The 21,391-nt window shown below is 42.7% G+C and overlaps 1 protein-coding gene across 1 annotated transcript; it reads right to left on the minus strand.

Moving 5' to 3' along the window:
• Positions 1 to 1,189: 1,189 nt before the first annotated feature.
• On the minus strand, positions 1,190 to 20,752 carry LOC149451966 (uncharacterized). The gene is made up of 4 exons (XM_089689919.1): positions 20,336 to 20,752; positions 7,392 to 7,518; positions 5,852 to 5,925; positions 1,190 to 2,043 (listed from the first exon to the last, which is right to left on the minus strand). The coding sequence occupies exons 1-4, from the start codon at positions 20,652 to 20,654 to the stop codon at positions 1,577 to 1,579; spliced, it is 987 nt and encodes a 328-aa protein (XP_089546045.1). The 5' UTR covers positions 20,655 to 20,752; the 3' UTR covers positions 1,190 to 1,576.
• Positions 20,753 to 21,391: the final 639 nt, after the last annotated feature.

Below are 21,391 nucleotides of genomic sequence, written 5' to 3' on the forward strand. Positions count from 1 at the left end.
CCCATTACATCAGTGTGCTCCTCTCTTCATCAGTGAGCCCCCATTACATCAGTGTGCCCCTCTCTTCATCAGTGAGCCCCCATTACATCAGTGTGCTCCTCCCTTCACCAGTGAGCCCCCCATTACTTCAGTGTACTCCTCCCTTCACCAGTGAGCCCCCCATTACTTCAGTGTACTCCTCCCTTCATCAGAGAGCCCACCATTACATCAGTGTGCCCCTCCTTACATCAGTGAGAACCCCTTTACCTCAGTGTACCCCTCCCTTCATCAGTGAGCCCCCATTATATCAATGTGTCCCTCCCTTCATCAGTGAGCCCCGTATGCCCACTTAAATCAATGTGCCCCCTTACATTTTAATTAAATTCAAATTACTAACAACAACTTACAGGGCCGTCCACAACTCTGTCCCCAGCTACATCACTAACTTTGTCTCTAAATACCAACCTAATCGTTCTCTTCGATCCTCCTGCTCTTTAGCTCCCTTGTCTCCTCCTCCCATGTGCGCTTTCAGGACTTTTCCCAAGTCTCTCCAATCCTCTAGAACTCCCTATCCCAACCTGTCTAACTATCTCCTGCTCTCTCCACTTTTAGGCAATCCTTGAAAACTCATCTCTTCAGAGAGGCCTATCCTGCACCCCCCCCCCCCCCCCCAACAACTGTACCTTTATTTTCTCCATGAACTTATCCCCCACTATTTTACCCTTTGAATCTCTTGACCCTCCCTCTTAGAATGTAAGCACCAATGAGCAGGGCCCTCTAATTCCTCCTGTATTATATAGTGCTGTAATTGTCCTGTCTGCCCTCATGTTGTGAAGTTCTGTGTTATCTGTTGGCGCCATATAAATCCTGTATAATAATAATACTAATAATAATCAGCAGCAGCAGGGCAGGAGCTGGGAGGTGGAGCAAGTCTGAATGGGGGAAGTTCTGTCCTCCTCTAAAAGCTGGGGGGGGGTAAAAAAGTGATTTCATTGGTTTTTAGAATGATGGTGGTCCCTGGTGGTCCCAGCAATCAGCAACAGTTGTGATTAGGGAGGTTGGGGGGATGGAGTTTTACAGCACTTAGGTTCTGAGCTGGCAATGCAGAAGCTGCCAGCCCCATTCCCCTTAGGGCCCATGTGCCACACACACATTGCAAACATGGAGGATACACCACTGACCCCCTACTCACAATGAGCCATGGATGGCCTAAGTTATTCAGTAGATTGTATTTGAACTATTAAAGACAGATATGTTGATAAGCCACAAAAACACATTTAAACATCTCAAAAATCCTGCAGACGCGGCCAATGTCCAGGCCATTCTGGTAGACAAAGCTGTGACATGTCTGGAGCAGCTTCCCCCATATTTCATTGGGCTCTGACTCTGATGGACTAACTGGCCAATAGATATGTGCAAGAGGCAGGAAGGCATGGAGCTTTGCTAGTCATAAGAGCCCAGAATTCAATCTTATTGGGGCACTTTCAAGGCCAATGCAGGAGAAAAAAACACTATTTTCTTAAACGTTATATTTGTAGACAGTTTTTGATTTAAAGACGAACATTTTCAAACATTCCTTCAGCTCATAGTGTTATCATCAGGCTGGCATGTTAACATATTGCACATCTTCTTTCCTCCTCTCTCTCTTCTCTCTCTCTCTGCTCTCTCTCTCTTCTCTCTCTCTCTCTCTCTCTCTTTGCTCTCTCTCTCTTTGCTCTCTCTCTCTTTGCTCTCTCTCTCTTTGCTCTCTCCCTCTTTGCTCTCTCTCTCTTTCTCTCTCCTGATGAAGTTGGATCTGATGGATGTAGTTGTACATAAATTTCTTCCTTTCTATCCGCTCTTTTCTCGAGTCTCTTGGCTGTTCCAGGCGGAATCTGACGTTCCTCAAGGCGCTGTGTATCACCATCAGGATGTCGGTTGTTTTTCCCAGAGTTTTTATGTTGCTCTCCCGTGTGTAATTCTCAATGGCGATCACTGTCTCCGCCCCCATGAGTCTAAATCGTTTCTCAGTTTCCATGTAATCTCCTGTGGTTTTGAAGGTGAGGACAATGATCGGAAAGATCCCTGAACAAAAGGAACACAGTGAGCATCTCAAAGAAATCTCAGTAACCAAAGGAGTATTTCTAATTAGGCAGGGCAGGGCAGGCCTGTGCCTAGGGGTGGTTGTGTATTACTGGGCCCCCTGTGAAATTGCATGTACATTCGTTATTCGCAAATGGCAGAAAAATGTAATGTTATTAGGCTATTTTCTTTGAAGTTCAAATACTCCTCATCCAAACATCATAGAGAGAATCAGGGAAATACCAGTGCCATTTATAAATGGTGGCCAGTAGACAATGAATGTGTAATGCCCTCCAGGTTATATATGTAGCTTTTGTTAGATAGAGGCTGATTAGCAGCTTGGGGATGAGTCAGCCTGGGGATTGAGGTAGTGAGGTTACCCAGGACAGGCTGGGAGGCTCTGTCAGGTCAGGGTTTCTGGAACCTGAAGAATGGAGGAGGCTCAGATCTGCATACCGAAGGACCTTGGCCAGTCCCTTGGCAGGAGGCTGGGCATGGTGACCAAGGCAACCCTTAAGTATGACAGAGCCTAGGGAGGATGTCAGTGAGTGTCAGGTGGAAGATTGAGTGATGAGATGGAGCCTGGGAGGAGGTCCCAGGAAGGGGACTCACCTATGGACAGGATTCTACAAAAGAGGACCTCCACTGTACCACCATCTCCCAGGGAGGACATCCTGGACAGCAGGGAAGGAGCCAGCCCAGTGTAAGGCCTGAAGGCAACCACCAACCCACCAGGCTGACAGGAAAGAACAGTGTGAGCACTCTTACACCCCAAATCTTTTCCTGAAAATTTTTGCTTGATAAACAGCTGCACAAACATCTTGTGACCATTTTTTCTCCAGGGCATCTGCTTTGAAAATGTATAAAATTCTTGGGGTTCTAAGTATTTTTGTAAGAAAACAAATGTTGAATTTAACATGTTTGAAAAATGTCAAAATTGCCCAGATGGTAGGTGGGTAAATACATTCCCAGCTGCTATACTCCGTGAAGGTACTACCCCCTCCTGACTGCCCCTGCTATGTATGCTGGGCTTTGCTGCAGAGCTAGGACAAGCATTCTTGGTGGGTGTCATCTGGTGGAAGGAAGGGAGACCATTGAACAGCTTTTCTCTGGTCTTGGTTCTGCTGAATGAACACTTAAGTGATGCGTATTACATCACTTCCACTGTCATTTCGCCTGGCTGCTGTGTCTGGGGAAGAAGCTAATGAAGCACAGTCTGTGCTCTATTAGCTTCAGTGCAGGGCAGGGGAGACATCAGAGGTCTAACAAACCCCTGATTTATCAATAACAATAAGTTGTCAATACATCTTTTAGCCCCCTATGTGTTAGCAATAAGGTTAATTGTAAAAAAAAAAAAGTTTAAAAAAGCAAAGTAACATACAAAATATGAAATACCAAAAAAAGGTCCCCCGTCCTGACATACACTGCTCAAAAAAATTAAAGGAACACTTTGAAAACACATAAAATCTCAATGGGGAAAAATCTCCTGCTGGATATCTTTACTGATATGGACGGGGTAATGTGTTAGGAACGTAAGGACGCCCCATCGATTGATGGAAATGAAAATGATTGACCTACAGAGGACTGAATTCAAAGACACCCCAAAAATCAAAGTGAAAAAATTATGCAGCAGGCGAGTCCATTTTGCTGAAATTTCATTGCAGCAACTCAGAATGGTCCTTAGTAATTTGAATGACCCCCATGTGCTTGTATGCATGTCTGACAATGTTGGGGTATCTTATAGAGATGATGAGGCCAGGCATTGCTGTGTACCAGGAGGAACCCAGGACCCACTGCACCAGGAGGAACCCAGGACCCCCTGCATCAGCATAGGGTCTGACAATGGGTCCAAGGATTTCATCCCCATACCTACTAGCAGTCAGGGTGTCATTGTCTAGCCTGTAGAGGACTCTACGTCCCTCCATGGATATGCCTCCCCAGACCATCACTGACCCACCACCAAAACGGTCATGCTGAACCATGTTACAGGCAGCAGAACATTCTCCACGGCTTCTCCAGACCCTTTCACATCTGTCACATGTGCTCAGGGGGAACCTGCTCTCAAAGCACAGCGTGCTAGTGGTGGACCTGCCAATTCTGGGGTTCAATGGCAAATGCCAATCCAGCTCTATGGTACTGAGCAGTGAGCACAGGGCCCACTAGAGGACATCGGGCCCTCAGGCCACCCTCATGAAGTCTGTTTCTGATTGTTTGGTCAGAGACATTCACACCAGTGGCCTGCTGGTGGTCATTTTGAAGGGCTCTGGCAGTGCTCATCCTGTTCCTCCTTGCACAAAGGAGTAGATACCGGTCCTGCTGATGAGTTTAGGACCTTCTAAGGCCCTGTCCAGCTCTCCTAGAGAAACTGCCTATCTCCTGGAATCTCCTCCGTGCTCTTGAGGCTGTGCTGGGGGACACAGCAACCTTCTGGCAATGGCAGGTATTGATGTGCCATCCTGGAGGAGTTGGACTGCCTGTGCAACCTCTGTAGGGTCCAGGTATGGTCTCATGCTACCAGTAGTGACACTGACCCGAGCCAAATGCAAAACTAGTGAAAAACAGTCAGAAACGTTGAGTAAGGAAAAAAGTCAGTGGCCTCCATGTGTAAAACCATTCCTGTTTTGGGAGTCATCTCATTGTTGCCCATCTAGTGCACCTGTTGTTCATTTCATTAACACCAAAGCAGCTGAAACTGATGAACAACCCCCTCTGCTACTTACCTGACCAGATCCATATCCCAGGAGTGTCACTGACTTGATGCTAGACTCTGATTAAAAAGTGTTCCTTTCATTTTTTTGAGCCGTGTACATGCACATAGGAACATAACATGTGTGACAGGGCGTGCCTACATATGAAAACAACTATTGCATTACACATCACTGTGAACAATAGAATGAGAACAATAATTCTGGGGTCATTGTTCATGGTTACCTCTACACTTATATCCCGTACAGCGCCACCTATGGACAATTGTGGGTACTGCAGTTATCAACATTTCACAGCCATGCAGGATTTCAAGGCTTGACATGCTGGTTATATATTTACTCTTCACAACCCCATCCTTTATATTTACCCAACAATCGGGTACTATAATGTGTTTATGTGCACTAAAATTAACTGAAATTTGTTATTTTACTGAAAATGTGCATTTTTAAACATAAAAAATGAAACTACCACCATTTCTTTCTCCAGGGCATCTGCTTTAAGAAAATCCATAATGTTTGAGGAGTTTAATAATCTTCAGGCCTAGATGGAGCTGATAATCATTGAAGATAAATACTGTATATAAATACAAATAAAATAAAGCCAAAAATAATTATAAATAGAAATAAACATTTCCTATGACCATCAGCTCCATCTAGTGACCATAATGTGGTATTTTTCTGATTCACTTTATTATTATAAATGAAAAACATTTGACCTGGAGGGAACAAAGCCTAATAACATTTGTTTTTGCCTCCCCCTATTCACATCAGAAGAATGTACATGCAGTGCCAAGGGATATTTTTTTTTAATATACCCCTCATTGTCAAATTTTATTTGGTGAAAATTTGCTGCGACTCCTTTACTTTGCAGCCTAAGGCGCATATGTCTGTTGCTTCCCCTCTAGAGCGTCACATGCAGTATTTTCTTCCTTTACCACAGCTGTCTGCAGTAATCCCGCCCCTGGTGTCTGACTGACAGGTAACGTGGCCAATCACATGCTGGCCAAAGTGCTGGCAGCAAGGTTAGTAGAATGGATGGCAATTAAAGGGAAAGGGTAATAGAACCGTGTCACCAAAATAAGTATTCACACAGAAAAAAACGTTACCTGTCATTTTTATGCAGTTGTCCAAAAATAATTTCACATCTTGCTGTTCTCCAGCTGATATGTTGTGTCTGGCACTGGAGAGGAGTAGAAGAACACCATGGACATCAATGTAAATGGATAAGAAGACCCTTTCATGCCTATCTACATCACACAATTATTGTATATTTACTTTTAGTGAAATTAAATATTTTGTATGTTTTCTTTTTTAAGTTTTTTTAGTTATTTTTTTGCTTAAGGGACCTATTATATCATGCTCAGTGAAAAGTGAGACACTCCGGGATTATCAACCTTTCATAGAAAGTGGCCTTGTTAGTGCAATCACCGGGACAAGTTAGAGAACCATCGTCTTACAGCGATGAAATAATACTTCCCTGCTACCTGGCTCTCAACCTGGTTCTGGTACCTGCTACCTGATTCTGGTAATACTTCTCAACCTGGTTCTGGTAATACTTCCCTGCTACCTGGTTCTCAAACTATACTAACAAACTGTATGCATTCCCCCCCCGAACCAAAATATTTACTCTCCCACTTCAGCTCTGGAAGATTTTACCCCCTTCATGACCAGTCAATTTTTTTGCAATTCAGCATTGCGCTACTTTAACTAACAATTGCGTGGTCATTGAATGCTGTATCCAAATAGTTTCCACACAGAGATTTTTTTTGGTGGTATTTGATCATCACTGTTTTTTTATTATTATTATTTATATTATATAAACAAAAACATTTTGGAAAAACAATATTTTTTATTTTCTGCTATAAAACATATCCAATAATAATAATAATAATAATAATAATAATAAAAAATATCTTCATAAATATAGGGCAAAATGTATTCTGCCCCATGTCTTTAGTAAAAAAAAAAAACACCAATAAGTGTATATTAATTGGTTTGTGTGAAATTTATAGTGTCCATGAACTATGGAATATACACTGATTTTTACTTATGACGGTGATCAGTGAATTATAGGGGACTGTGATAGTGCAGAGGGCAATCTGACACTAAATGACACTGGGCGGGAACTGACTAACTGCCACTGACATCACCAGTGACACTAATACAGTGATCAGTACTAATACCATACACTGTCACTATACTAATGACACTGGCTGGGAAGGGGATGGAATCTAGGGCAATCAAAGGGTTGACTGTGTGCCTAACATGTGTTAATATGTGTTATTTCTGCTGCTTTTTACAAAATATATTTTTATTTTCTTGTCCCTGCATTGCAGGGAGAAAAAACAGAGATTGATACCTCTGTAAAGAGCCCTGTGTGGTTTGTCAACACAGGACCCTGGGCTGTGATTGGACACAGCCCATGAGCCATTGCTGACAAACTCCCACTGTGTACAACCACAGTGAGAGCAGATGGGTGGGGGTGTCGCTGTGCCTGTATGGGCCGCCCACAAATGGTTAAACCTCCATGGTCACCTCCAGTTCTGAACATATCACCAACAAACATATCATCAGATCAGCCCCTCACCCAGTTCCTGACAACCAAAGTGCTCCAAGGATGGACCGCCCAACACAAGACTCGCTTACCTGTACACAAAGATGGGGACAATGAAGTCTGTGAAATTCGGATCCAATTCTGAATTTTCGACGGCCTCCATCATAGCAATGTAGTTGTTTCTCCATTCAACTTTCTGCCCGATGGGGATGAAGTTTCCTGGAATTGATAAGAGAATGCGTCACGCAGGAAAGTTGGAGATCAAAAATATTTACTCCATTTAAATAGCTCAAATGAAAGTTGCATGTATGGCCAATACGTTTCAGGGGCGGGGCTAAGAGAGAGCTAATGGGGGGGAGGTGTAGATACTTCTCCTAAAAAAAAAGAAATCTGCCTCTTAACCCCTTAATGTCTGAAGGTAAAACAAATCTTAACGTCTGAATGCTGTTTTACAACTTTGACGTGTGTTAGTAACACTGTACATATCATCACAATGACTTATCACTTATATTGTATCCAGATGGATTATAACACTTTTATTTTATTATTGGGCCTTTATTTGGTGGCAATTTTTCAAAGAAAAACTGGAACAAATTAATAATCAAAACCACCAAAACACCTATATTATATTCTACTACTTCTGATGTTTGTGGCGATACCACATATGTATACATTCTCTGATGTTTGTGTCCACAATAGGGCCAAGAAACAACAGTGCGCCTGACAGTGCGCCTTATCCTACTGAAACACACTGACACCCAGAAGAAATATACTGACAGGGAAAAAAACATACTGACTCTAATCTTTAACCTTTCACCAATAATCCCCAACCTGACTTTTCCCCTGACACCCTAACATAGACCAAGCCCTTATCTAGCTATTTTATTATTACTTTTTTTTTAACCCTTTAACACCGACATCACACAAATATGCGTCCTCACAGAACTGTTTTTTTTTCCGTGGAGCAGCATGTTTGTGTACCTGTCTTTGCGCTGGGAGCACAAACACCCCCCTATTTGGTTCTGAGTAAGTGATCAGATCCCACTCAGTTACTAAAATCCGGAATGAGTTCTATTATGAAGTCATGCGGTATTTTAGTAGTGAGACATTCATTCATGTTTCAGCTGACAGCTGAATGGAAAAAGAATTGCCAGCCTTGCCCAGCAATTAAAAAAAAAACCCTGGTTGCCCCCCATATACCAAGCCCTTTGGGTCTGATATGGATTTTGAGGGGAACCCCTACACCAAGATTTTTTAAAAAATGGTGAGGGGGTCCCCCCCAAAATCCATACCAGTCCCTTATCCGAGCATGCAGCCTGGCAGATCAGGAAAGGGGGGGGGGCAAGTGAGCGCCCCCCCCCTGGACCATATCAGGCTACATGCCGTCAACATGGGGGAGTGCTGTGGGACAGGGGGGACTTCCCTCAAAGCACTTTGTCCTCATGTTGATGGGGACAAGGGTCTCATCCCCACAACTGTGGCCGGTGGTTATGGGGGTCTGTGGGTGGGGGCTTATCAGAATCTGCAAGCCCCTTTAACAAGGAGGCCCCCAGATCCAGCCCCCACCATGTGAATGAGTATGGGGTACATGGTACTGCTACTCATTCACAAAACAAAAGTGTAGTGTAAAAAATGGAGACAGTCTTTGACAAGTCCTTTATTAAAAACAAAAATAAAATGATGCCGCCGTCGACCTAAAAAAAATGCTCAGCTCTTGACGCCGGCTCCTCGCTCTCTGACAGCTGCGCTGGGATGACAGTTCCTAAATACTGTAATGATGTCACAAGGGGGCCCCCTTGTAATGTCATCATGCGCTGTGATTGGCCAAAGCATTGTACCTGATCTATGGTCAGGTGCATTGCTTTGACCAATTGCAATGCACTGTTGGGGCGCAGTGCATTGTGGGACACGACGGGCGAATAGCACGCCTAACGTCCTTACCGTTCATGTATTCGCCAAACACACAAACGGCCGATGTTCGAGATGAACTTATATTCAACTCAAACATCAAGCTTAACACTATTGGTTACGGGCGGATAAAACTAGATTTTCCATGTGATTTAGTACTTCAACTTTTGTCAACCATTGGGTCACAGAAGGAGGTTGTGGGTCTCTCCAGCGTACCAAGATACAGGATTTGGTGGCATTAAGGAGGTGTCGTAGAATGCATTTCTTATAGAATTTGATAGGTACAGTCGTAATGTGTAGAAATTAGAAAGCTGGATCCTCTGGGAGGGTATATTCAACAAACTTCAGTGAGATCCTGCGGACTTCCAACCAAAAAGGTTTAAGTTTAGAGCAGGACCTAAATATATGGAGCATGGTCCCCCGATCCTCCTGACATCTCCAGCAGTGATCCATGATGGTTGGGAAATATTTACAAAGCACCACAGGCATGCGGTACCACCTGGTCAAAATTTTTAAGTTGTTTTCCTGAACTTGTGTTCATATAAAAGACTTCAAAGTGAAGCGGATAATACGTTGCAGTTGGTTTGGGGAGAAAGTTCTATTCAACTCTCTCCCCCATTTCTGTAAATGTACAGGTTTGAAACCCGGAGGAGACGAGAGGAGAAAGGCATATATTCAAGAAAGGGTGTGAGGAAGAGGGTCCTCATCATTACAGAACTTTTCAAAAGGAGTCAGTTGCCTATGAAAACAGGTGGATGGAGGGAGAGATTCCAGAAAGTGTTTAAGCTGTGGTGCTCTCCAGAAGTCCAGGCCAAATCACCCCATCGGGAACATCAAGTCTTCCAGAGAGGGCCATGTGGCAGATTGTAGAAAGTGAGGAAGTGCGGAAAGGACCTTCCTGGAGACCTAGAGGGAATGTTGGGTGTCCCAAAATTGGAAAAAGAGGAGAGTAGGTGGATGATAGTTGAGTGTTACTGCAAATTCAGGCACAGACCCTCAACATTATTATCTTTTTTATCCTACCTAAAGACAGTGATAAATAATAATAAAAAAAAACAAAAACGTATGGGCTCTGATACTAACCTAGATGAAGCCCTTATCTAGCTTTTTTATCCTTCTTCTTATTTCTTATATATATATATACAGGTGAAACTCGAAAAATTAGAATCTGGTGCAAAAGTTCATTTATTTTAGTAATGCAACTTAAATGGTGACACTAATATATGAGACTCATTACATGCAAAGTAAGATAGTTCCAGCCGTGATTTGTCATCATTGTGATGATTATGGCTTACAGTTTATGAAAACCCCAAATCCACAATCTCAAAAAATGAGAATATTCCATGCAATCAATAAAACACGGATTGTACATAGAACAATATCGGACCTCTGAAAAGTAGAAGCTGCATATGTACTCAGTACTTGGTTTGGGCCCCTTTTGCAGCAATTACTGCCTCAATGCGGCGTGGCATGGAAGCTATCAGCCAGTAGCACTGCTGAGGTGTTATGGAAGACCAGGATGCTTCAATAGCGGCCTTCAGCTCTTCTGCATTGTTCGGTCTCATGTCTCTCATCTTTCTCTTGGCAATGCCCCATAGATTCTCTATGGGGTTCAGGTCAGGTGAGTTTGCTGGCCAATCAAGCACAGTAATCCCACGGTCTTTGAACCAGGTTTTGGTGCTTTTGGCAGTGTGGGCGGTGCCAAGTCCTGCTGGAAAATGAAGTCAGCATCCCCATAAAGCTCATCTGCGGAAGGAAGCATGAAGTGCTCCAAAATCTCCTGATAGACGACTGCGTTGACCCTGGACTTAATGAAGCACAGTGGACCAACACCAGCAGATGACATGGCTCCCCAAATCAACACAGACTGTGGAAACTTCACATTGGACTTCAAGCATCTTGCAGTGTGTGCCTCTCCATCCTTCCTCCATACTCGGGGTCCTTGTGCCTCTCCATTCTTCCTCCATACTCGGGGTCCTTGTGCCTCTCCATTCTTCCTCCATACTCGGGGTCCTTGTGCCTCTCCATTCTTCCTCCATACTCGGGGTCCTTGGGCCTCTCCATTCTTCCTCCATACTCGGGGTCCTTGGGCCTCTCCATTCTTCCTCCATACTCGGGGTCCTTGGGCCTCTCCATTCTTCCTCCATACTCAGGGTCCTTGGGCCTCTCCATTCTTCCTCCATACTCGGGGACCTTGGGTCTCTCCATTCTTCCTCCATACTCGGGGTCCTTGTGCCTCTCCATTCTTCCTCCATACTCGGGGTCCTTGGGCCTCTCCATTCTTCCTCCATACTCGGGGTCCTTGGGCCTCTCCATTCTTCCTCCATACTCGGGGTCCTTGGGCCTCTCCATTCTTCCTCCATACTTGGGGTCCTTGGTTTCCAAATAAGATGTAAAAGTTGCTCTCATCAGAAAAGAGGACTTTGGACCACTGAGCAACAGACCAGGTCTGTTTTTCTTTAGCCCAGGTAAGACTCTTCTGACGTTTTTTGTTGTTCAGGAGCTGCTTGACAAGAGGAATACGACATTTGAAGCCCATGTCCAGGATACGTCTGTGTGTGGTGGCTCTTGATACACTGACTCCAGCCTCAGTCCACTCCTCATGAAAGTCCCCAACACTTTTGAATGGCCTTTTCCTGACAATCCTCTCCAGGCTGCGGTCATCCCTGTAGCTTGTGCACCTTTTTCTTCCACACTTTTCCCTTCCACATAGCTTTCTATTAATGTGCTTTGATACAGCACTTTAGGAACATCCAGCTTCTTTTGTAATTACCTTTTGAGGCTTTCCCTCCTTATGGAGGGTGTCAGTGATGGTGTCAGGTCAGCAGTCTTTCCCATGATTGTGATTCCTACTGAACCAGACTGAGAGACCATTTAAAGGCTCAGGAACCCTTTGCAGGCGTTATGGCTGAACGAGCTGATTAGAGTGGGACACTTTGAGCCGAGAATATTCCACCTTTTCACAAGATTCTCATTTTCTGAGATTGTGGATTTGGGGTTTTCATGAGCTGTAAGCCATAATCATCACAATGATGACAAATCACGACTTGAACTATCTTGCTTTGCATGTAATGAGTCTCATATATTAGTTTCACCTTTTAAGTTGCAGCACTGAAATAAATGAACTTTTGCACCATATTCTAACATTTTGAGTTTCACCTGTATATATATTTTTTTTAATTTATTATTTATTTTTTTAATCTTTTTTATCCTACATAAAACATATGGGCCCTGACCATTAACCTCTAACAACTAACCTTTACGCTGAAACTAACCTAGAACACGCCCTTATCTAGATATAATATTATTATTATTATTACTTTTTTTTTTTTTTCTTTACATTCCTTTGACACACAGATTTTTTTTTTCTTTCCTCTCTGACACTCACTGTGGCATCCAATGACAGCTCAGTCTCCATGCTGGGAGCTCACTTTTACCACAAACCCCTGTGCACATAGGTGCGGTGCTTCAGAAGAAAGCCCAATTACACAAAGCCATGGATTTGTGTGACTCCAGAGGGAACAAGTTAAACAGGTACGTCCAGAAAAATACATTGGGGTTGCTTTACTAAAGGCAATCATACCTTCCACTCTGCAAATGCAGCAGCTCCAGAGCTTAGTAAATGAGATGAAGATTCCCTTTGCCAAGAATACCCAATCACATGCAGGGAAAAGACAAAAAAATAATTTTTGCTTGCACATGATTGGATGATGGAAGTCAGCAGAGCTTCCCCTCATGTACCAAGCTCTGGAGCAACTGCACTTGCAGAGTGCACAGTCTTTAGTAAATCCCCCCCATAGTTGGGTGAAGAGGGGAGAACTGTTTTCATCTCCAGCAAAAGCTGTTTTACTGGGCAGCCGGGAAGACGCGTGTCTTGGGCGCGGTCCTGGCCGGTGAGTCTTGGATGTGCGCTACTACAAATTACTTTTTGTTGTCACAAGATTGTATTTCTGACATCTGAATGTATATAATTCATGGTCTTTACAAAGGATAAGGGGATGTCAGTCTATGCGGAACACATCATTGGTCCAATAATATAAAACCTATGAACTGATTTGATCTTTTAGAGTTAATCTCACTGCATTGTTTATTGATACATTTCTTAAATTATAGGATAATGAACCAAATTTGCTTTCAGGATGACTCTAGGGATGCAAACTACAGCTGAGATCTGACAGTTGCTGTTCTGTCAGCTGGCTAATGCTTAGGATGCTGCCTCCCAGCTCTGGAGTGCACATAACATGTCTGATACTCATATGCTCCTTCAAACTTATCATAATGGGTTTTTTATGGAGTATGTAGGGCCTAAAGCACTGTGATCTCCAATATGGCCCGATCCCTCTGTTCCAGACTCAGATATCAAGTGTAAGTATACCCTCCTATCCTTTACATCGAGGGTCTTCAAGACCTGGGGGGGGGGGGGGCAGATGCGGCCCTTTACTTGCCTTTATCCAGCCCTTGAAACAATATTTCTCCCACTGACACCAATGATGGAGCACCATTTCTCCCATTGACACTAATGATGGAGCACCATTTCTCCCATTGACACCAATGCTGGAGCACCATTCCTACCACTGACACCAATGATAGGCACCATTTCTCCCACTGACACCAATGATGGAGCACCATTCTTCCCAATGAAACCAATGATAGGGCACCATTTCTCCCACTGACACCAATGATAAGGCAGAACAAAAAGAAAGAACAAAAAAGAACAAAAAAGAAAAAAAAGAAAAAAGAAGCGCACCAACCTTGCGCATTACCTCAGTAACCAAAATTTATTAAATAAAAGAATGGTACTCACAAACAGCGAATAAAAACAGGCATGTCAGTCCTCAAAGGGGCTTTAAAGGCAAGATGCAAATGCGAATCCCATCATGGAGGAAGCCACTCAGTACAGCTGACGCGTTTCGAAGGACAAGCCTTCTTCCTCAGAGCTGACTGGACTGAGAATATGTGTTCCCTTTTATGCCTCCAGACTGAAATAAGGCCCTCCCCAATAGGTTGGGCTGTCCTGGGCAGGGAGGAGGGGCCCGGGTGTCCACAGAATGCAATAAATAATCATCAAGAGTTCATAGAACCATATAGATAATAAACTTCAAAAGTCGGATGAAAATATATCAAATGTATACACATATATGGAATCAATTAATACAAATAAAATCATTCATAAATACAGCTTATAAATGCATAAATAAACAATAAAATAAAGAAATATAAACAAATAAATAAATATAAATAAAATTTCACTAATTCATCCCTTCATTAGAAATATATATATATTTCGCCATAATTATCATCATTGCACTAACGATCAAAAATGCATACAATGAGTATGAGTATAACACCTACACTGATAATAAGAACTATCACTCTAATAATAAGAATCACCATTCTAATAATAAAAATCACCATTTTCAAAAGGGGCCCACTACTAATTATAATCCTAGACCCACTCATCATAAAACGACTCTGTCACATAATAATCATTCTAGGGGTCCAGCTGGGACATCTACAGGGTATCCTATAGGCTCTAATTCCAGAGGGCCCTTGGTGCATAAAAACACATCATTGAGACCCCTGTCTCCTTACAACTATAGGGTTGACCAAAATCTTTCAAGCTCACACCAAGATACCATTGCTACGATTGTTGACATCTCCACTGGCCCCAGTTATTATCCAATTCAAAAAGGACAACTAGATACTGAAGGGCGAGGCAATACACATTCAGACCGTAATCAACTTAATTTTTTAAGGGAGGGGGCTGCGATTCGTCCAACATCCGCAGCCCCATCAGACCAGTTAACTACAATAATCCCAGAAAGGAAAAAGAGGGAAAGTGTACGAGACGAGGAAAGAGAGGAGGAAAGGGACACAAAAAGAGGAAGGAGACAATTATAGAAGCTCCCCTCCCCACTATTAAAATTTATAATTTATCACAATCAACCTTCTCGGATTCTGAACTCGAACTCCTGAAAAAAGGTCTGAATTTTGCCCTTCCCAATCCACCCAATCTGTTTGATCTTTTTATAGATCTGAATAAATTTATTAGAAACCTGACAGTTAAGCGGTTCTTTCTGTTAAAAGAGAACACGCCTAGTGAGAAGGAAAACCATTTACATCTCTCCCCAGATTCCTCCTTAACGGAGATGTCATTGGAAACACCTATGCTAGACATCTTAGAAAATCTATATACAGAGGGTGCATCTATGGACAATACATCCGAGCATCTCAACCTTACTGAAATGGCACTTGGGTCTCAGGGTGAAATCATGCACACCAGCTTCAAACCTAAATCTACTTTTTATCCCCACTGGGTCAAAGGTCATCATTTACCTACTTTTTATGAATCAGTTCTTGCAGAATTCAAGAAAATTTGTAATACTAGTGCATCTACACAGAAACAGTATCTACAACAGGACCCACTTAAAGCCTCCCTCAAAGCCATGAAAGAAAATAAAAATGTAATTATTAGACAAGCTGATAAAGGTGGTGGTCTGGTTATTCAAGACAGAGCCACCTACATCGGCGAGACCTTAAGACTTCTGAATGATCGTCAGACCTATGAGGTCCTCTCCATTGATCCCACTGCCCAGTACCAAGCAAAATTTAAACTATTGCTGGAAATGGCACTGTCAGATGGTGTACTCACTAAAGAGGAATTCCTCTTTTTATACATCAAACATCCTGCCACTCCATTTTTTTATCATATTCCAAAAATTCATAAAAATAAAGATAACCCTCCTGGCAGACCCATTATCTCTGGCATAGGCAGCATGACAAGTAATTTAGGTAGCTATATTGACCACTTCTTAAAAGACATAGTCATGAGTCTTTCATCATTCGTCAGAGACTCCAGCCACATACTGGAGATACTAGCGGGATATAAATGGGAACAGGGTTATAGATGGCTATCCCTAGACGTAGTGTCTCTTTACACATCCATTCAACATGACTTTGGCCTTCAAGCCATTCAACATTTCCTGGCAAAAGATCCATCACTTCATTATACCCAAATCCAATTTTTGTATAATTCCATTCAATTTGCACTGGATCATAATTACTTTTCTTTTTTAGACAAACATTACCGCCAGATTCAGGGTACTGCCATGGGAGCTCGATTTGCTCCCAGCTATGCGAACATATTCATGGGCTTTTGGGAGAATAAGTATATTTGGAGCAATAATCCTTTTAGTGCAAATCTAGTATTGTACGGAAGATACATAGACGATATCATTATTATCTGGGATGGTACCGATCTAGAACTTGATGGTTTTTTAAATCACTGCAGAAACAACCCATACAATATTTCTTTTACTCATGTGGTTGATAAAGATACACTGGTATTTCTGGATCTAGAACTTAGACACGAGAGTAATGGTGTGATTTGCTCAAAAACGCATTTTAAACCGACAGCAGGTAACTCCTATCCACACGCTAAGAGTAACCACCACCCCCAATGGATCCAGAATGTCCCTTTTGGACAGTTTTGCAGGCTGAAACGCACATGCACGCTTAAACAAGACTATATTGAACAGAGCCTTATCCTTAAACAGAAATTTAAAGATAAAGGATATAAGGAAAGTCTTATAGAGACGGACTGCAATAAATATCTAGTGATGTATGACTCCAGTGTCCCTACAGAAACCGATTCTAACTCTAAAAAACCCAGTGTCACTTTTAACAATAAGGAAGCACGTTTTTGTACCAGATTTACCAATAAGTCTTGGCATATCAAACAAATCTATCTAGAAACTGGAACATCCTTAAGAATGACCCCACTCTTGGAAATGCACTTCCTGATAAGCCCACACTCATCTTTAGAAAACCGAGAGACCTTAGGAGTCAAATAGCACCAAGCAGAGTGCGTAAAACCACGATAGTGAACTCGGGCCCATGGTCAATGTTATTCGACCAAAAGGGCACCTATAGATGTGGCATCCCAAACTGTGGCACCTGTGAGATTATATGCCATCGAAAACGAGAGTTCACGAGTACTGATGGAAAAAGGTACCCCATCAAACAATTTATTAATTGCGGTACCTCCTTTGTCATCTATGGCATACTCTGTCCATGTGGCTTAATTTACGTGGGCCGCACTTCACGGTGCCTTAGGATTAGAATCTGTGAGCATAAGAGCAGCATCAAATTAGGGAAAGATAAGTACTCAGTCCCCCGCCATTTCAAAGAGAAGCATTCTTGCAACTATCTTGGTATGAAAGTGTTCGGGATTGAGGCCATCACTAAGGACCTGGATAGTGGGAGGAGACATCAGGAGCTATCCAAAAGGGAGAGCTTCTGGATTTTTACTTTGGGTACCCTGTCCCCTGGAGGACTTAATGATGATCTTGAAATACATACTCTCATCTAGCTTTTTGCTAGTGAGGGATATGTCTGGTGGGCATATATGTGTGTATATATATATTCTGTGTAGATATGTCCATGGGTACGGTCCTACGTCCTGTTGTCGGTACATCCTGTGGCGTAGTGGTTTTTTTTTTTTTATAGATATATTTCACATTTTTACACATTTTTAAATATGAATTAATCAATGATTTGTTACATATCAAGGTGCATGTTTCACATGTATTGTATTGTGTAGAGACATACATATACATACATGTATATATTTTAGAAAAATACTCTCTTTATAGAAGTTCTGATGGTGTAATTTCAGCTATGGGGGTTGACATCTGTACCAACGATCCATTGAGCTTGGAGACACACATACATACACATCCGACCTGTTGGTGTGTATTAAATCGGGCAGCAGTAAGTGGGGGTCGGAGGAACTAGGACCCTGTGGCGATGTGACAGCGCTGCCTATGTGCGCGCACAATGGCTAGTGGATACGAGCCATTGGGTTCGCGCTGCTACTGTCCTAGTGCGCATGCGCGGGTTGGTCCGCGCATGCGCAGTAACTACCATGCCGTATCGGCGTGCGTTTCACAGGCAGATTCCATCTGCAACCACATCATGCAAGCAATATCTCCCTCTGCTGCCAAATAAACAACACACACCACCAATAACAAACACAGGTAATATGAATCTTTTCTGAATATACTGTCTCCTCCCCACCATCTGTAAGAGTTATCCCCTGGTGGATTGCATGTATGCATGTTCACAAAAAACCTTCTCTTTTCATCTAGATTTTTATAGCAATATAGCTTTTTCTTCCAGCTGTCATTTTTAGCAAAATACTTTGGCTATATTGCCCACTTTGTGGGAACAATTTTGAAATCACTGGCCACGAATGGCTCATTCAGTTGTGTGAGTTCCTCTTTTATCCTATACTCATTGTATGCATTTTTGATCGTTAGTGCAATGATGATAATTATGGCGAAATATATATATATTTCTAATGAAGGGATGAATTAGTGAAATTTTATTTATATTTATTTATTTGTTTATATTTCTTTATTTTATTGTTTATTTATGCATTTATAAGCTGTATTTATGAATGATTTTATTTGTATTAATTGATTCCATATATGTGTATACATTTGATATATTTTCATCCGACTTTTGAAGTTTATTATCTATATGGTTCTATGAACTCTTGATGATTATTTATTGCATTCTGTGGACACCCGGGCCCCTCCTCCCTGCCCAGGACAGCCCAACCTATTGGGGAGGGCCTTATTTCAGTCTGGAGGCATAAAAGGGAACACATATTCTCAGTCCAGTCAGCTCTGAGGAAGAAGGCTTGTCCTTCGAAACGCGTCAGCTGTACTGAGTGGCTTCCTCCATGATGGGATTCGCATTTGCATCTTGCCTTTAAAGCCCCTTTGAGGACTGACATGCCTGTTTTTATTCGCTGTTTGTGAGTACCATTCTTTTATTTAATAAATTTTGGTTACTGAGGTAATGCGCAAGGTTGGTGCGCTTCTTTTTTCTTTTTTGTTCTTCCTCACAGTTCTGTTTGGGCTTCCCCAGCCTTGGTGTGGAGCTGCACGACCTTAACTATTTCGGTGGTCCCCTCCTTGCTTTTTTGGAGTCTGATTCCATCTACTTACCACCAGTCTGGGTCCCGGAGCGCAGGAGATATCGCATTTGGACCAATGATAAGGCACCATTCCTCCCACTGACAGCAATGATAGGGCACCGTTCCTCCCCCTGGCAGAAATGGTGGAGCACCATTCCTCCCACTGACACCAATGATGGAGCACCATTCTTCACACTGACACCAATGATAGGGCACCATTTCTCCCACTGACACCAATGATAAGGCACCATTCCTCCCACTGACACCAATGATGGAGCACCATTCCTTCCACTGACAGCAATGATAGGGCACCGTTCCTCCCCCTGACAGAAATGGTGGAGCACCATTACTCCCACTGTCACCAATGATGAAACACGGTTCCTCCCCCTGACACCAATGATGGAGCACCATTTCTCCCACTGATACCAGCAATGGGGCACTATTCCTCTCACTGACACCACTGATAGGGAACCATTTCTCCCACTGACACCAATGATGGAGCACCATTCCTCCTACTGACACCAATAATAGGGCACCATTCCTCCCACTGACACCACTGATAGGGAACCATTTCTCCCACTGACACCAATGATGGAGCACCATTACTCTCCCTGATACCAATGTTGGAGCACCATTTCTCCCACTGATACCAGAAATGGGACACTATTCCTCGCACTGCCACAGCTGTCTGGCTCCCCCTAAAGACATAAAACTGGCCCTTGAAAAGGTCAGGAGACCCGTTGCTTTAAAGCCAAGGAAGCTGTCATCTTAGCCTCCGTTTGACCTGTAGTTGCCCATGTGATCAGTTATGACACCAGACATGTGATGACTTGACTTGAGTTCTGTTCCAACTGGTATTATGCATGGAAAGCCTTGAATGTAACTTTTTTGGGAAACAATTATGTCAGTGGGTTAGGTTCCACGTTCAGGAGGCCATATCTGTAGTGAGCAGAGATATCTTTACTACAACCAAGACTACAGAAGTCATACAAGGGTCTAAGGGCTAAGGGGTGACCAACAACCTGTTACCAAGCTAAGGGGGACCATCTGGATTTATTTTCAGCCACAAGTAATTTGACATTTTATACATTTTGGCTAGCCCGCCAGTCCCATAGCCTTTGGGGCTCCCCGAATGTTACTCACCAAGCTGGGCATACACTTCAGCTCTTTCAAAATCGCTCATTCTGCTGCAGCCTCTGTTGTCTACGATGGTGACCACGTTGGTAAGCTCATATTCATTTCTTACCATGGTCAGTCCGTGGTCGGTTTCTCGGGACTCGGCATATTCCTTGAAGATCTCACCTTTTTCTAGGGCATACTTACAAGAGTTAATAAAGGCAGATTTTCCATGGCCAGTGTAGCCAAACAGCTGTATGAGGACTCGAGTGTAACCCTGACTGTCCAGATCTCCCTCATCCAGGCTGAAGTTCATGATGCTGGCCGTTAGCTTTCTATTGTCCATTTCTGAAGATTCTTCTTAGTATTTTTGTATTTGTTTTTGCTTTTTTCCTCCTATCTTTCTCAGTTTTTGCTATTGTCTGTGTTAGCCGTAGCAGCAACTTTCACTTTCATTTGTGAAAAAGAGGGAGTTGCCGTAAAGATGATATGTTTAGTTTACAGCAAACAACTTTAATAACTAAAAATTGAATGAAATACTCAAAGTATTTCAAAATTTTTTCCTTACAGTTAGTTTACATTGTCTCCATTTGTAACATATTTTAATTTGTCTACATTTCACTTATATGTTTTGTAGGAGTAATGGAGACATTTCCTCTGTAGCTGAGCCCTTCCCCCAACCAGTGAACATTGCAACCTTTGAGTCACCAGAATGTTCTGTGAAGGGGAGACGTTCATTACTTCTGTACTGCCGACATACACAAAACATAATGACTAGAGATAAAGGGATTTCTACAATATATCTGCTCATTTTTTTTCCCCTTTGTTTTGTTTTGTTTCCTATTTTGAAAATAAAGTGATACTAAAGGTAAAATGTTTTTTTTCTATATATAAAATAAATACTGTATATTGAAATATAAATAACATGCATGGTATACTTACGTGCTCTGTGCAGTGGTTTTGCACAGAGCAGCCCTGAATCTCCTCTTCTGGGGTGCCCCTCTGGCTCTCCTGGCCCCCATCCCCTGATGAGTGCCCCCAGAGCAAGTGACTTGCTCTGGGGGCACTGGTGTGTGCTTGCTT

The sequence above is a fragment of the Staurois parvus genome, unplaced genomic scaffold (genome assembly GCF_062004578.1).
Source record: "Staurois parvus isolate SC_StPar_1 unplaced genomic scaffold, SC_StPar_1.0 ptg000503l, whole genome shotgun sequence".
NCBI lineage: Eukaryota > Metazoa > Chordata > Amphibia > Anura > Ranidae > Staurois > Staurois parvus.

Coding starts and splice junctions, on each gene's coding strand:
- LOC149451966 (XM_089689919.1), bottom strand. CDS start 20,654: ATGGACAATAGAAAGCTAACGGCCAGCATCATGAACTTCAGCCTGGAT. Junction 7,519..20,335: donor TGAAGTGTATGCCCAGCTTG/GTGAGTAACATT, acceptor TATCAATTCCAG/GAAACTTCATCCCCATCGGG. Junction 2,044..5,851: donor CAACTGCATAAAAATGACAG/GTAACGTTTTTT, acceptor CCTTTTGTTCAG/GGATCTTTCCGATCATTGTC.